At 36.8% G+C, this 17414-nt stretch overlaps 1 protein-coding gene across 1 annotated transcript in view; it reads right to left on the bottom strand.

The window, feature by feature from the left end:
- Window positions 1-938: 938 nt before the first annotated feature.
- The window catches only part of LOC149791754 (uncharacterized), a 45316-nt gene continuing 28840 nt past the window's right edge, over window positions 939-17414 (bottom strand). Inside the window, exons 9-12 of the mRNA XM_089970256.1 lie at window positions 6798-6884; window positions 5542-5738; window positions 3735-3803; window positions 939-3132 (exon numbers count right to left, since the gene is read on the bottom strand). Coding sequence (XP_089826382.1) covers window positions 2678-3132; window positions 3735-3803; window positions 5542-5738; window positions 6798-6884 — 808 coding nt within the window. The 3' untranslated portion in view covers window positions 939-2677. The remainder of the gene's footprint in view (window positions 3133-3734; window positions 3804-5541; window positions 5739-6797; window positions 6885-17414) is intronic.

Below are 17414 nucleotides of genomic sequence, written 5' to 3'. Positions count from 1 at the left end.
CCTTCTATCTCCGTGTTTTTCAAACAATTGATCAAACACTTCCTTATGGATGGTGACTTGTTCTCGTGCACATCCGGTATTGTGATGATACCTTTTATTGTGCAAGAAGGGAAGGGTCCCCAATTTGTTGGCTGCTGATCAAAAACAGACTCTGATCGAAATCGCCAAAAGAACTACTCACCAAATATGAAAAGAGTGACCAGTAACGTCTGAAAGAGATTGTCACATATGACGAAAAATGGATTTACCTTTATCACCTCGACTATAGAGAATATAGTAAATTTGGATCGGGAAAAGCCACAGACCGCTAGATGGAGACCGACTGTCCATAGAGTTTTGTACACCTACTTTTCGATGGAACAAATCCGATCTTCCAGAGTGCTAATGTCACTGGGCATTTATATGCCTCCAAGGTGTTGCTAATCATTGTGGAACATTACCAAACCATTACCTACCGGTACCTGAATTACATATGCACTTTGTGATAACGCACTGGCGTACCAATCCGCCATCATGACATACTTCCTGAGGAACACAGCATCCAAACTTTTTGACATTATTGGTACAACTTGATTTCACTAGGTAATTATTAGCTGAATCCCATATCAAAAATTCGCTGGAGGAAAAAACGATTTAAAAGCCGCCATGCGGTTGGAAGGACTGTTTTCCAGTGTATGAGCAACAGGCCAAAAAGATGAATACAAAATGGTAGCTAATAATTGAATAATCATACTGAGAAGTTTGTAGCGGTGCATGGGGAGTACTTTAAAGGGATGCACTGTTCACTAATTAAAAAAATCTTTGCTGTGCAGCGTACTAAAATTCAGGACTTTTTTAATGTCCACTTCAAAGCCATTCCATGCGCTTCTCAATTCACACTGGGGATTTAGTTCACATATGGAATTTAGGTCGGAGTGTCCGTAAACTAAAAACTAAAGTTCTCTTTCTCTCTGTGTCAAAACTTTATTTATATAAGTTTTTAAACACACAATTTACATATAGAGATAATGTTGGGGTAACAAAACTTAACAATATACAAAACAAACCAACCAATCAAATTGCACGTTGACAGTTATTTTATATCACAGACACATAGGTGGAGATCATTCGGAACATCCTCGTCTCTTTCCAAACCTCGTCGAATACATTTGACTCTCTGAAAGAGACTCGATAGTAATCGTAGTGATACTTCCCAATGGTGAGGTTTTGGTGGACGAACACCAGGCTAGATCTGCGAAGGATGGCTCTTGAAAACAACACTTTACGGCGTTTCAACAATCAATGAGATACCTCTACACTGTATTCTTGATATTATTCCTGCAACTGTGTAATGAAAACGTTCATGAAATCATTCGGTTTAAATTGTCTGCAACTATTGTTTGTAGTAATGTTAGCGATGACACGTCATCTCTTCGGTCTGACGTTGTGGAGTTATTATGACAAAATAACAATCACGCGCCTGAAGGCAGCTCAAAATGTCAATTGTTTACATTCGATGTTTTTCTATCATGCGACGGAAAAGGCCGAGGACGTTCCGATTTAGGAGGAGTTCTGAATTTAAGAAGAAAAAAACCAACTAAATAAGTTAGATAACATTCAAACAAAAAAGTATATGACTGTAAACATGGGTATTAAATTTGATCACATATATTAATAGACAGTCTCGTAAATTCAATCCAGGAATTTCTGAAATGTTTATGTACAAGTTTCAAAAGGCGAAATTCAATGAACTATCACCACACCCTCGGTAGCTTCGATCGTGCAAAAATATATTCCATAGAATGCCGAAAAGTGAAAACATATAAGATGGTATCCTGACACTGGGTTGTACATGTTGTCGATCGACTTCACAAAAGAGCGTTTGTATACAGATCACAAGTGTGTTGCTGGTGTAAGATGAATCCATTCCACTGGTGACACGAATGAATTTAAAACAGAAAAAAAAATCACTCACTAAAGAATTCGCAAGAAATCCCACTTCCGTATAGTATAAGCATATTCGACGTACGCCATGTTTACTCTTTCGCCATGCCACAAAACCCATTTCTCTTTCACATTTATCCGAAATTACGAACGAAACACAATGCAAATGGTAATCCAAGAGAAATGTTCGATTTGCAGCAGGGACCGCATAACACTGTAATATAAGCTGCAATTGTGTCTTACAGTGACGTCCTTTCTTGATTTGGTCAAGAAAGAACGAGCTTCAGCTCACGTGATCTTTGCCCATTAAGCAATGTTATTTTCGGTGACATATTAAAATGTATTTTTCTCCTTCGAAAAAATCTGGATGTTTAACCCGAAACGATTTGTAGAGAAACGAAATATTTGCCTCCATAAACTAGGGTTTAATACGTGCTGATAAAATTTACACGTTTGAAATATTCGTGTAAAGTTGACTCAAGTGAAACACGCATTATAAAAGTCTCGTAAAATCAGAGCAGAGAAAAATACATTTATCACCGAGATCAAATTAATGTACTGACATTGGAAGTTTTGGTAGCACTTTACTGGCCTATTGGTCTTCAACATGGTAACGAAATGAGCTACGTTAAATTCCAAGAAATGTACAAAATAAACGAAAATCAAAGAACAATAGACACAGTAAAAGTGTTGTTCTTGATGAAGATCAGAAAAGGAGGATAAATAGAATACACTTTTGCAGATGATTGGATGTTCACTTTTTATGCGCAGAGATAAACCTGTCAGTATGAACGCTGTCTCGAGTATCGAACTGGGATCCTAATAGGGTACTGTTAGTCTTCAAGCGCTCTAGATCCAACTGAAGATAGTCAGCATCATACCCGGTTTCAGTCAGCGAGATGGTTCCGTCATCATCCGGAATATATATACTTGAATAGTCTGACATATCGCCACGAGGTTTTGCATAGTCCGCCCTGTTTCGGTACCCAACCTGTTCATGCATTTTCATTATTTCCAGTCGAGAGCGTGTGAGGCCTTGTCGAACCAAACCGGGGTTCCAATCTTCGGTCACTGAAGAGGAGCGAGTTGACTGCTCCGCGCGCAAAACGCCTGGATGATCAAAGTTACCCTTTCCACGCATGTCCTCCTGAATTCTCTCGTTTACGTCCATCAGGGCCTCACGAACGGCTTCCTCGGCTTGTTCGTCGCCTGAAAATGTAGGACACACTTTCTGAAGACTGATATTAAAATGAAACTTGTCTTTTTCGCTTTTTTTCAGACTGGTTGTAATGCAGAAAATATTAAACACTTAAAAGGGAAATTTTCTTACAGTTTTTGCAGTTTTAACATTTATCCGACATTAATATTTTTAAAAAATAGTGGTTGCAAATCAGTTGTGTACTGATATCATGCAGCAATCTCTCTTACAAGTACAGTAACACTTAGTTTGTATCGAAAAAATTGGCTAGCATGAGACGCCCGTTTCTGCAATGTTTTGATGCATACATCTTTGAACAACATATAGATTACAAACGGAACTATACTTTTGTACATTTTTCACAAAAGAGAGTAGAAACATTTTAAATATAAAAAGCCTACACTCGGAGGTGAGAAAAGCGGACCCTAAAACAGGTCGTTACTTTATTCAAGTGGGTTCTAAAAACGTCTCATCATTAGTATGAAACATTACCTTTTCATCCTCATCCATGTCATTTTCTTTTGACCAGATAGATTCTTAGAGAAGCTACTTTTCTATATATAGAGGTATCTGCTCAGTGACGTTTAGGTACTAGCCATGACTATGATCTTACCTTGCAACCTGGCCTGCTCTAGAGCTCTCTCAAACGTGTTGAAAGCTGCGTGATATTGCTTGAGCTTCACTGAAATTGCAAATACATAACAAATTATTGACATGTGTTATGTATACAAAAGTGCTATTGCAAACTAACATTCTTGGAAATAGAGACTTCAATTTATAATGAAATGTCAATCAAAGATATATTCTTGGATTGTATTATTGTGACAAAAGACTTGTTACACCAACACGACACGGACCACCATAGGCACATCTACACCTTCAGCGTTGGATTTAATTTTAAATTCCAATAAAGTTTATTCAGAACTTTACTTATTAGGACTTCTGTCTGTATTTCTAGGATTATCTGGGTTTTATTATAAGTTCCTTTGTATTTTACATTTTCACTTTACATTCTAGGGAAAAAATATTTGTTGAATTTTACAAAGCGTGTTGCTTTTCACTCTTTTCTTTTACTTATTTTAAGACAATTGAGTCGTAATACATGTTTGTAAGGGTGTACTAAGTGTGTACTTGTGTGCATCTGAAAACGTACAGGTGCATCTGATTTATGTATTTAATACACTCGGTCAGTTGTTAGAATTATACAAAGAGGTGTTTTCTTTACGAGATGTCTAACACTCATTTGGATTTTAAAAAAAAACAAGTGATTCCAGCTGTACAATCTTCACACTGAAAGTTTAAAGAAAATACTAGTGTGGTCATTGCAAATTGTCAATAAGCAAAAATATATCTTTTCATTTCTAATCAAGTTCATTATATTATTGGAAAAATGTTAAAAGCGTCGTAGTTTAGATTTCGATGCAACAGCTGTGCGTAATAAATAACAATTAAATTGAATTTTAGTAAGGAGTGAGTATATATATATATATATATATATATATATATATATATATATATATATATATATATATATATATATATATATACCGATACCCTCCAAAATGTGTTGTTAGATTCTGACAGAATTTGCTCTTGCCGTAATTTAGAATGTTCGAAAGTTTAAAAAAATATTCTGAACAAATTTTGCCTTAATAATTTATCTTATATCAAAGTTATGGAATTTTTAGGGGTATTTCAAATTATCACACCGTCTTATGTTTGTTATAATTTGAAGAGAAAATGTCCGAGTAGAAATTTCAAGTTGCGCAGTTTGGTCCGTGATATTTCTTTCCCTCTGCGAATTGGGTAACTGATTTTGTATCTTGTCCCGCACCTTTACATGCGATCAATAGTTGATGTAGCCTGTTGAACCTACTTGATGCTAATTGTGGCATAGAAAACTGGAAGGACTTCAATAAAAAAACAAGAACGAAAAACCGCTGCATGGTGATAGCTCTTAGCTTGTTCCCTTTGAGGTCCTCATTAATCCCGCGCCCCTTTTCTGAATGATGATAGCGTTAATATTCATATTGTCTTTATTGTCATTTTTATCCAACACTTCCATAGTAATGGATTACTTTATTTCGCATTATTTTGACACAAACAGTTGCAGACTGTAAAAATAGGACAGGTAGACACTGAATACATCCTCAATAAGTATCCAAAGCCGTCCATATTTTATGCGCACCTAGCAATACACATTTTTTTTTGTTCTTACGAATTCCCCAATCAGCGCAAAACTTGAGAGATGTGCGTAATCAATGGATTGTCTGCGACCTGCACTTTACAATACACTGTATTAATTTTGAGACAAAACTGCCCATCGCTATGTAAGAAGCAGAAATTGAAGAAGAAGAAAAAAAAAACCAGGACCACGAAAAATACATTGTAGTTCCGCATATGCCTAATGGTCCTCTCACCTTCTGCAACTCCCATGAGGACACAGGACTGCAGCTGGTAACTCCACTCCACAGCTGTTTCTGCCGCCTCCAGAGATTTCTTGGCGGCGTCTTTGGCGTACTCAAAATCTCCCAGTGCCAGGAAACAGTTTCCGATCTGATGGAACAACCAGGCCGTCTCTATTCTGTTTTTACAAAGCGGAGTCTTCTGCAGGAAGCTGCAAGTGTAAATTAACTTGTTTCATTATTTTCTTTATTTGCTTAACCTAATTACACAACAAGTTCCGAGATCTTATTTAACTCACTCTGGATATTGCGATTCTGACGTGATGTGGTTCATTTTAATGTGGAGGAAACCGAATAACCCCACCAAAAACAATCTTATGATGTGCTACTATTTACCACAACGACATGCCATTTTTTCTATTATTTTAATTTTAATTTTGTTTTAATTTATTTATTTACATTTGTCAAAGAAAATTAAATTTATTGTTTCGGAAGGGGGGATGCCAGACGGTCTAGGTACCAAAGCGAATACGTAAATATTGCGCCGTCCATGCAGAATACAGATAATATAGCAAATGAGCACTATTTTCTTTTACTTTTACCTGTAACTTTCTTGTATAAATCTTTTTAAAAAAATAGCCGTAGGCCGTTAATTGTGTCTATAGTACCAGGATTGCATTTCATCAATACAACTTAATCTTAAACTTAATCTTAACACTTGAAGGATAAAAGCGACTTAAAATTGACCAATCAAATGGCTTAAGTTCCAACTTATATTGGAAAATGGAAGCGGGAGTGTAATTCGAACAAATTTGTTTTAATATCTAGATAAGATGAAAGTAATGGTTCATAACAAGCAGCGATTTAAAAAGAGAAATAAACTTAAATAGCCAGTAGGTTCTTACACATTCAGGGCAACTTTAATAATGAGTGGGTATTTGCACGTTCAGGGCAGCTAAGATAGTCGGTGGGTACTTACACATTCAGGGCAACTTAGATAGCCAGTGGATAATTACAAATTCACGACAATTAAACGAGTGGATACTTACACATTCAAGGCAACTTAAATAGTCAGTGGGTACTTAGGTATTTAGGGCAACTTAGATAACGATTGGATACATACACGTTCAGGGCAACTTAGATAGCCGGTGGGTACCGACACATACAACGCAACTAAGATAGTTTGTGTGTATTGACACATTCAAAGCAAATCAGACAGACGTTGGGTACATACACATTCAGAGCAACTCAGACAGCCGATGGGTACTTACACGTTCAGGGCCTCTTGGTAATTCTTTTGAATCACATAAATACGACCAAGGTTGCCAAGGGCGCGGGAGATGGACTCCTGAAGGTTGCTACAATATATGAAAACAGAATAACCTGTCTTATGTCCATAAATTTGTACAAACAACGAGTGAATGATGATAATATATATATATATATATATATATATATATATATATATATATATATATATATATATATATACGCACACACACAAACACACACCTTCGGGACATAAAAAAACAACGTTCAAATGTATTTCATTTGTTGCACAAAGCTTACGTTTTGCGAGCCCAGCAAGCAAAATATATAGCAGCAGAGAGGGTGAGCACACATCATTTTAGAAGCGTCGTCGTTGAAAACTAAGGTTTTCACGAAAACGAAAATAATTGAGCCGATAACGCGGAACCGAAGCTTCTAACTTTCTGAGAGTTTCTCTCCCAGAGTCTCTCCGGGGGGTTAGTTGTTTTTGTTCCTTTATTGTTGTCGTTGGTGTTTTTTAAAAAGTATTCTCGCGCGTTTTACTGCGTTGACGCCTCATTGAGGTCGCACCCTCTCTACTGCTGTAAATTAAATAAAATTGTGTCAAATAATGACACTATCTAAAGAATCTTACGCAGCCAGACTAGCTCGAGAACGATTAGAAGCAATTAAAAAAATATATTCCAGTCCGTGATTCTGTTAAAGAAAAACTATACGCTCGTCAAGAGTCACAAGTTGAATTTGTAGAAGGTGCAGAACAGTTATTTAGACCTGTCACAAAAGTTACTGAAAGAATCGTAACGGCTACTGAAGGTCTTCTTCCGTCGGTAAAACAAACCGCCAACAACTGAAAAAAATAGCAGAAAGAACTAAACAAACAGAAAGGATTTTACGAAAACTTCTAACTGATATAGCTGCAGCTCAACCTCTTGTAGGTGAGGAAATACTTGAGAATATTCGTACTGAAATCGCCGGCGTAAAACAAGAAGTTGCTCCTAAACCCAAAGTAAAAAAAGAAAATATTGAATTGATTATAAAATTTATAGAAGGTGCTGTTGAAGAAATTAAAAATACTAAAGAACGTGAATTGCCTCGAAAAATACTACTTGTCATGTATGATAAATCTAAAATATTAAAACATGGTTATAAAACCGTAAATGATGACAATTTTATTAAATGGATATATCGTAAATATTACACAAAAAAGTCAGAAGTGATGATACTAAATACGATGCACTTGTTGAAGAATTAAGAAGACTTGATCAAGAGTTTAATTAACAAAACCTACAACCTTCTGTACCTTCTTCTCCACCACCACCGTATCAACTTCCTCCACCGCAGCAACAGATAAAACAAAAAAAAAAGCGCAAACCAACGCCACAACCAGTAAAATTGCCCAGCACCGAAGTTATGCCCTAAAATGTCAGTATAATAATAAATCAAGCCGCAAATCTAAAACTAGCAGCGTTAATAGGGGCAGAAACTGGAAAATTTTTTTACCCAAGGATGAAGTAAACACAAGTTTTATTTCAGGAAACGGTCTTCGTATCCTTGGGAGGTCTACGCGATCATGATTTAAATCACCATTTTAAAAATGGGCAATATAATAAAATGTTTAAACGCATATCCGACACAGCATTCGATATTGATGAACCAGTTCACAAAGATGAATCCGTGCGCGATTATCAGTATTATTCTTACGACGCATGTGTACCCAACGCACGAGGAAGAATTGAATTGCAAGTCCACGATACAGCTAGATATTTTCTGCCCGCTGAGGCATATATTGAAGTAAAAGGCGAGCCTGTAACATATATTCCTCTTAACACATCATACGGAGCCGATGCTATAGTTGGTTTTGTTAATAATGATATTATGGCATTATTTGACAGCGCCACATACATGATTGATGGAAAAAACATCGAGGCAATTCAAAAATTCGTTTACGTTGCCACAACAATAGTAGCTTTAGCAAGATATTCCGACGATTATACAAGATCAATTGGCCCGTCGATGATGTTTGCCAAAGATAATACTAATCATCCTGATCACAGGCAATTTCTTCAAGTACATGTACCACGAAATACTGCAACTGACCCACAACCAGCTACAGCGATAGATAGACCTGGCGCTGAATGTTTGATGTTACAGAGCACCAACAACAATTACAATTATGGATTTACTGCACGTAAATTAATGTTAAAAGATGACCGAAGAAGATTTTCATGTGCGATTCTACTGTCACATATCTTTGGATTTTGCAGAGATGTCAGAAAAGTTATCTTTGGAGCGAAACACACAGTTGTGCTTGTGAGAAAGGGTAGTGATGATGATGCTATTTGGCGACCAACCGCAGCTGCTGCTGGTAAAGTAATACTGTTAAAACTTTCACTCTGGATGCCAGTAATGCCTCTATCGATTGCTGAAGAACAACGATTACTTTCTTTTATGAGCACAGGTGGTAAGTCGTTATTGTCATGGTCTACAATGTCCATAGATAATATTCAAAGCAATGCTGCCGGGTTATTTATATGGCAAACTATGACCCAGCAGGGTGTTTCTGCACCGAGATATATATTTATTGCACTGCAAAATGTTACTCGGTTATGTAATCAGGAGCATAGTCACGTGATATTTGACAATCTTGCAGTCAGTGTGGTTTCTTTTTCGAATAAATGGGCACCAAGAACCATCTGAAGACATAATTTTAAATTTTGAACACAAACGCGTTGCTCGCGCGTATCATCCATTGTTGTCGTATATGGGACGCGATCAAAACATAGACACAGGTTTCCAAATCTTACAGTAGAATTTTATAACATTGTATCCGATCTATTACTTTTCACTGGAACATTTAGATTTATTTAGGCAAGCTGTGGTTGATATACACTTCAGAGCTAACTTGAACCCAGGTGGTGTTAATTACAGTGCAATCGCGGTCATACTCAGCGACAAGGCAATGTTGCTTGAAGGTGCTGGTGGCAGAATGAGAATCGTTGACGCACCAGTAGAAAATATGTAATGTTTTCCAAATATGTAATCGCGCGGTGATTAAAAAATACGACTATAATCATAAATGTCATCATACCATCATGTTAGTGTCAGTCTGGCTCCTGGTCAGATAAAAAAAGACTACAATCCGCACCAATAAAAGAATCCGGAACCACTAACGCTAAAAACAGTCAGATTACATGTGGTCAGAATAAATTATAAAGACTGGAATAAGGCTTGAACTTTCCACCGGTGCCATTAAAGATACTGCTAAGACAGGCGGTATGTTTCCACTTCTCGCGGCGATACCATCATTGATAGCCGTTGCAGCAACAGCCGTTGCAAAGGCAGCTGCGTTAGGTGCTGTTGGAACAGCTGCTGAAATGGCATTTAAAAAAAAGCAACAGGAAAGAGTCTGAAACTTCCAGGAACCACCCATCGACACGGAAAGGGTCTGATACTTCCAGGAACACTTCGTTAATTCTTCCAATGTCAAATTTTGATTTACTTGATGCTGCTAAGCAAATAAATATCAAATATTTTAGAGGTGTTTTTATGTGCGATCAGTTGCCGCATAAACCGAACAATACTGAGACAGGTATTATTAATCTTGATAATAGTACCGGTGTAGGAACTCACTGGGTAGTATACGCGATTGATCCACGTGGAATTGTTTATTTCGATTCGTATGGGTTGGTTCCACCCCAGGAATTTATCAACTATGTCGCACCACACAAAATCCCGGTTTGGTATTCAACATTGCCAATACAAATACTAACCGATCCACCAATATGCGGCCGTGAAGCAATTGCTGTACTCGATGATATTTCAACATCAAAATTACCACCTCACAAATTCGTATCCGATTATACCAGTGCGTTGTTTAAAAGTCGTGAGTGAGATGCTCGTAAATAAATAATGGTAGATATTTACAGAATATCCGCGGAGATACTACTGAGAGTTAAAAAAATCCGACGAAATAGATTTGTCAAATAACGCGACAAAGGATGAACTAGATGATATTATCAACCTCTCTGGAGTTGACCGAAATAAAGTTGTTGTTTTTCAGGATAGATATGGCGTTTTAAAAACGAGTAACATCAAGTGGAATGGCATAGTTCGTAGAGTTCTTGGTGCTACCACGAATAATATTCCAGTGTTTACCAATGACGGTAAGATCAGAGATTCAAGTATATCAATCGCGGTTATCAGAAATGAAATTGCAAGAAGCCTTGCTAAGCGTTTGAAGAATACCGGCGACACAATAACAAGTGAACTCAACATGAACGAAAATAAAATAGTTGTTTTAAGAGATCCAACATCCGACGAAGATGCTGCAACAAAAAAATATGTAGAAGTTATCTACGATAACGTAGATACTAAATTATCCACTTTGCGGGCCGAGTATGACGTTCACGTAAATATGTTTATGAACACCCGTAGAAATTTTCAAAAACTCAATAAAATCGCAGACGATTTCTTTGGTATCCCGTTGAACGCTGAAGTGAAACTCTCTGATATTAAGACGAGCATTGAAACGATTAAAAAAACACACTGGAAGATGTCATAAGTGGAATTCCTGATATCGTTAAAAAAATTGATCTGATTAAAATTCCCCACAAACAGATAATCAACGTAGTATATGCGATATCATCAGGATTCTCAACACGGTCACATCAAAATAATACTATCAAGGATACCGCGGAAGTCACTGGTGTGTACAGACTATCTATATTCAGCGCTGCAAAATTTAATATATACACTACGAATCCCTGGCGTCATTCCACCGATCAGTTTTCTGGAACCGTGTTTATTGTGTTAAATAGCGTGGAGGAAGAAACGTTTATACTACATGCATTATCAGCTGATAAGAAATTAACCGCATCGTCTTACTGGTGGTGTCTGGAATTTGTTGCTGAAACGCCTCAATTGGTTACTGTGTAAAATATAATAATGGCCTTAGCAGAGCTAAGCGTTCAAAAACTTAGATATGATCAAGTACGTGAATGGCAAACAGTGCTAAAAATCATCGTTGACAAGTATACAACGAAAGTAAGAAAATATCGAAGACGTGCGGTTCTCATTGATGTTGTTGTTTACTCGGTATCTGCTATCACTGCCAGTAGCAGTAGCTGTGACAATATGTTTCATCATCAGCAACGATTACTGGGTTTCTTAATATTATCGCGAAAAAGATATCCACGTGCACGAGCACTAAATTGCACGATTATTCTGTAAAATTGCACACGGCAACACACGCGTATTCTAAATTGTCGACGTTGATATCATCAAGCCTTAACGATGAAACGATATCAGATTCTGAATTTGACACAATGCTTAAGACATACAATGAAGTAATTGATTTAGAAAATGGAAATTTGAATAATGACAGAACTACTTCAGCAGATAGTCGCAAATACAAGTCCGCTGAAAACCACGATGCTATCAGGAAGTTCAACCAACCCTGAATTCAGTATTAATTTTCCAGTAAAGAAAATAGCTCTTGCGCGGTTGCGATTATACTACAGCTGGCCCAATATTAGATCAAGATCGTTTGGTGGATTACCAGTAAATAATTCGTTGCTATTTGCAAATAAAAATAAACCCGGTGCCGATGTCATTGGGGAAACACCTGACTGGCAGGTTGTTGGAATACCCACGGGAGCTTATCAAATTGAACAAATCAATGACGAATTTCAACGCAGACTAAAATCGGTAACAGGACGGGAATAAGATAGCTATAACGGTTCAGAACAAAACATTATCGGCCGCGATAAAGATAAATTCACCGGATTACGCTGTTGATATATATCAGTCATGGATCAGATCCGTGCTAGGATGGCCTAAAGTTGTTCCACCGGTACCTGCACCAATACCTGAATTTACACGGGCTGATTTTACATCGACGTATCGTTCGTACCATGGAACTGATGTAAGTTATAGCTATGATCGCAGTTTTTATAGAAGAATAAAAAACGACGAGTTTGACGGCGAAATAATACACAGCGATATAAATAATAGCGTAGTGTGGCAGTTTAAACATATCGAATCGAATAGCGAAAGTTTAGCAGTTTTCCCCGACGAAAACATTTTCACCAAAAGTTTTAATAAAATTAATCACGAACAACAACGAAATAAATTGCGTCAGCGTTTTACCGAGTATCTTTTTGATTTGACCTTTACGCGAAAGGCGATTATTAAGCAAATAGAAAGATTAAATCAAATTGTATTTGATCTTGAATTTTTGTATCAAAAAATGACACAAGCGGTAATCCAGCCAAAAAACAGAAGTAAGCAATTATTTTTTTAATAAACATTCAATAACAGAAGGAGATCTACTGAATTTTGATTTTCCTGGGTATAACCCAGCTGAGTTAAAAAATCTGTCGATGATATCATCGAAAATTTTTTCCTAAAATATTTGCTGAGCGGAAAAAAATAACACCGCAGCAGGATAACATTCTCCGACATAATAATGGACAGCACTGTGAAGGTCGCCATATATCGCCAGGAATTGTAAATATAACCTCAACGATCGCGGTCAATCTTGTATGTGATGTAAATGATGGAAGTTATCAGACAAATACTGAAAAATCAGATCAGGCGCAGCAGGGATATATCTTATATACTTTCACACCCAAGTACCACCCGGATATCTGATTGTGCAAGAACCGATTAATCCGGTCAATCTAAGATGTCATAATCCGCTATTATCAAGAATAAATTTTAAACAACTGACCAGAACGGTCACTTGCTTGATTTACGAAATGAACGCTAAGTCTAAATTTACATGTAAAATCCTAAAGATTTTCAATTGTAGAGTGTTTTCCTTGACTCTGTCAAGGACAACACATACTTGAAAAATGCCACTGACGCGTGATACATCGAAAAACAGGAGAGAGAAAAAATGCATAATAATCCCCCTCCTTGACTTTATCCTTGACAGAGTCAAGGGGGGGGGCATTGTTTTACTGACAAATCGACTAAAATCAGTATAAAAAAACCCGATGAATCCTGATTAAAATCTGAATCACACTTTCACTTTCACGAAATGACCCTAACATTCATTTTCTGATATAATCTTTCTTGATTGCCTTATGTATCGATAGTCTTTTTTGTTTCGTATTCACAAGACAGTTCTAATATAATTTGTTTTATTAAGAGAGAGAGAGAGAGAGACAGACAGAGAGAGAGAGAGAGAGAGAGAGAGAGAGAGAGAGAGAGAGAGAGAGACTAATTCCCCCACTTCAGTTTCTTTTACTGTAGTCACTTATGGGAACATGGCCCATGAATTCGCTTTACAAATTTGTGTTATGATGGTAGTGTGGATCCCCCTTCAAATTTACGTTCTTGTAATGTTTCAAAATCGGAAATAATTTTTTCATGATTTAGTTCATTAGATATATTTATGCCGTCATGTTTTAATTTTTTAATTGCAAAAATGATATCATTGATATTTTTGTAATTCATTATATACTAAATATATATTTAAAAGAAGAATATTTACACTCCCAATAACAGTAGCAATGATACCGAAGAGATTTTACACGAATCAATCCATTACAAAATAGCGGAGCCCCAATTAAGATTACTGATTATATAGCACACGCGTGGACATCCGCGATAACAACATTTTCACGAGATCAAACAGTTAGTTTTTATCACGGAAACATGTTTGATTTTATTCACGAAATAAGTAAAAACCATCCTGCATCAGTATGGTTATTTCGAAGTTCCGATAATGAAAAATATGATCAATTTGTACGATCTAACGGCGAAATATATCGTAAAGAATCTATCCACGAAGAAATGAAAAATCTTGCGCAGAAATTTTCATCGCAGAATACTGAACAATTGTTAAATAATTGTTTCACCGTTCCGTCAGTTGCTGCTCACTTTGCAAAAGAAAAACTTTGGTGGAAGCCAACACGTTTTGAATTTCTTCTTGAATACTAAGTATGACCACAACGACGTTATCTCGGTTGATATGGTCGCGTGTTATCCGGGGAGTTTTCTTGGTATGGGAGAGTGTTTGGGATATTTTAAAAGATTAGGACACCCCACACATGAAATGACTAGAGTATCGATAAATGGACCCCTACCTGATTTTGATCTAACTGGATTCGCCCGTATCGAGTCATTCGAGTTTCTAAAAGTCTTCATCCGCTATGTTATGTTTGGTTTGGTAGGCACTTTTCAGAAACAATGTGAGCACCAATAGTGCTGTTACGATATTTGCTCGATGCAAAACTAATGATACCGTTGATTGTAAGTGAGGCAATTATATCATACCGTTCTCAGAAAGAAGTTTGGTTACCAACACAGAAGAATTATTCTGATGATGAAACTAAAACCACAAAAGATCTTGGAAGAAGAATGATCGGTAAATTTACTCAAGGCGAAGCATATGATCATAAACGACATTTTTCACGATTAATTATAGACTATGTTGAACTCGATTTTATAATTGCTGATGCAACGAAGAGAAATATATTTGTAAGTTGAGAAAACGCTTACTTGTCTAACGGAACATGATTAGGTACAATTGTTGGTTATATTGATGGCGAGTCTCCTCAGTTTACTCATTTAAGATCCTCAATGCTCGCGCATGTTTCGAGAAAATTATTATCGATGATAAATAGATTTCCTGACACCGCGGTCAGAGTTGCTACGGATTCATTCTATATTGAAAGAAAATACTCAGAATTACTTACTCAATTTACAAGTACTACTTAAGATGTATCATGGAGCGAATGGAGAATAAAATAAGAAATGTTACATAATTATTCTGAATCCGCCGATGTTCAAATCAAAGATATTTATTACAAAAATAATCAAATATCAAAATTATCGTCTGCGGCATCTGTATATGGTCCAGTGACAAGACACAAGACCGTTTATTTAAACGGACCCGGATGTTCTGGTAAGACAACTCGAGTTATTGAATTTTTTCGGAAGAGTTCAGATGATATGGTTGTTTTAACACCTATACACAGACTCGCAAGAGAACTGAGAGAACGAGGAGTAACATCATGTACTTATCATAGGGGTTTTTTTTCGATGGAAGGGAGACACATGGATCGAATGGGAGAGAAATATATTCAAAGGATCATCATTTGATATGAAGTATGCACAGTATCTAAAGATACATTAAACATGTTTCTCATTGGCTGTTATTGAAAAATACAACTGTGGTCATGTGCGGCGATCATGGTCAACCACCGACGTTTGTTGGGTTATTTCCGCACGAAAGACTAAAGAATTTTGTAGATTATTGTGAAGAAGTAACTGATGAATTAAGGGAGTTAAAGAAATAAATCAGACTACAACCGTAATAGTGTGAAATAGTGCGTGAAATAATTTCAGAAACTTCTATGAAAGATTTTCTGCAAGTGTGGAGACCAAATGATTTAATAGTGGGAAGTAGAAAGATAGTTCGTGATACACTTCAAAAGCGGTTATTTCAGTTGCATAAAGAAAAGTTTTCAGATCTACGTGTACCATTGTGTTAAAGACCAGTTAACACGCGACGGCAGAATGTCGACGTTGATATACCAGGACGGACTGAGAAACAGAATCTCGCATTAAATGATGTTGTCGTAGCTGATGTTAGTGTTGTTGAGGATGCGCTGAACGCGAACAAGACTCCAAGGACACTGGGATACGCAATGACAATTCATTCATCTCAGGGGTTAACCATCTTTAATACAGTTGTTTGGATCGTCGATGATTGTATCGCATGGTCGAGCTTAGTTTATCTCGCAGTGTCTCGAGTCAGAAGAATATCTCAGCTGGTGAGAATTGTCATAGACGATACAGAAACCATTGATGATGTTATTGACTGCGATATAGTAAGATAAAATTAGCTAGTTATAAACAATGTGACAAAAAAAAAACAGTTGCGACTTTGATCTCGATGTTGAATTTATCACGACGCTAAAACAACAGCAAAATAATCATTGTGCGATCTGTAATACAGTAATGTTGTGGCGATACTCGAGTAATGACCCAAGACAATTTACCGTAGATAGAAAAGATAGTAGTCTTGGTCATACACGCAAAAATGTGATGCTGACCTGTCTTGAGTGTAATCGGCGTAGAGGTGCTAGCTTACAAAAGTGATCGCTTGTAACTGTGTCTTCGGGAATTACTTGTAACTGTTCACGTGTAAATCCACGTTGAGGAGCAGTTGAATCTAATCTGTAGATTGCTGGTCTACCCGTGGATCTTACCACGCTAGAAATTGTATGCGTTGTAATACTCCAGATAGGATCATTTGCTCTTTTTTTACCACCTTCAAGTTCACCTGGTTCTTATAAATATCTTACAGTAACATTACCTAACACTGGTTGTTTTGAAAAGTCATGTCGTTGTACAATTATATGTTGTTTTTTTTTTAATCGAATTAATAGGTTTCATGTTAGTTGTTCGAGTAATTTCATTATTTAATGCAGCTATCATACTTGGTAATCTTGCAATCCATTCTCGAGATCTCGTGTCTTGAATTATTTCCTTTACATATTGATATCGAAATAACCGCTCAGCAAGTGCTCGATTAAATGGTTCAACAATAGCCTGATGACGATGAATTGCAGTATGTCTTCGTCGTATTTTGACGTAATATTGCC

The sequence above is a fragment of the Sinohyriopsis cumingii genome, chromosome 9 (assembly GCF_028554795.1).
Source record: "Sinohyriopsis cumingii isolate HCF-2022 chromosome 9, ASM2855479v2, whole genome shotgun sequence".
NCBI lineage: Eukaryota > Metazoa > Mollusca > Bivalvia > Unionida > Unionidae > Sinohyriopsis > Sinohyriopsis cumingii.
Note: the sequence above shows the minus strand (reverse complement) of the source record. Positions and strands in the feature narration are given on the sequence as shown.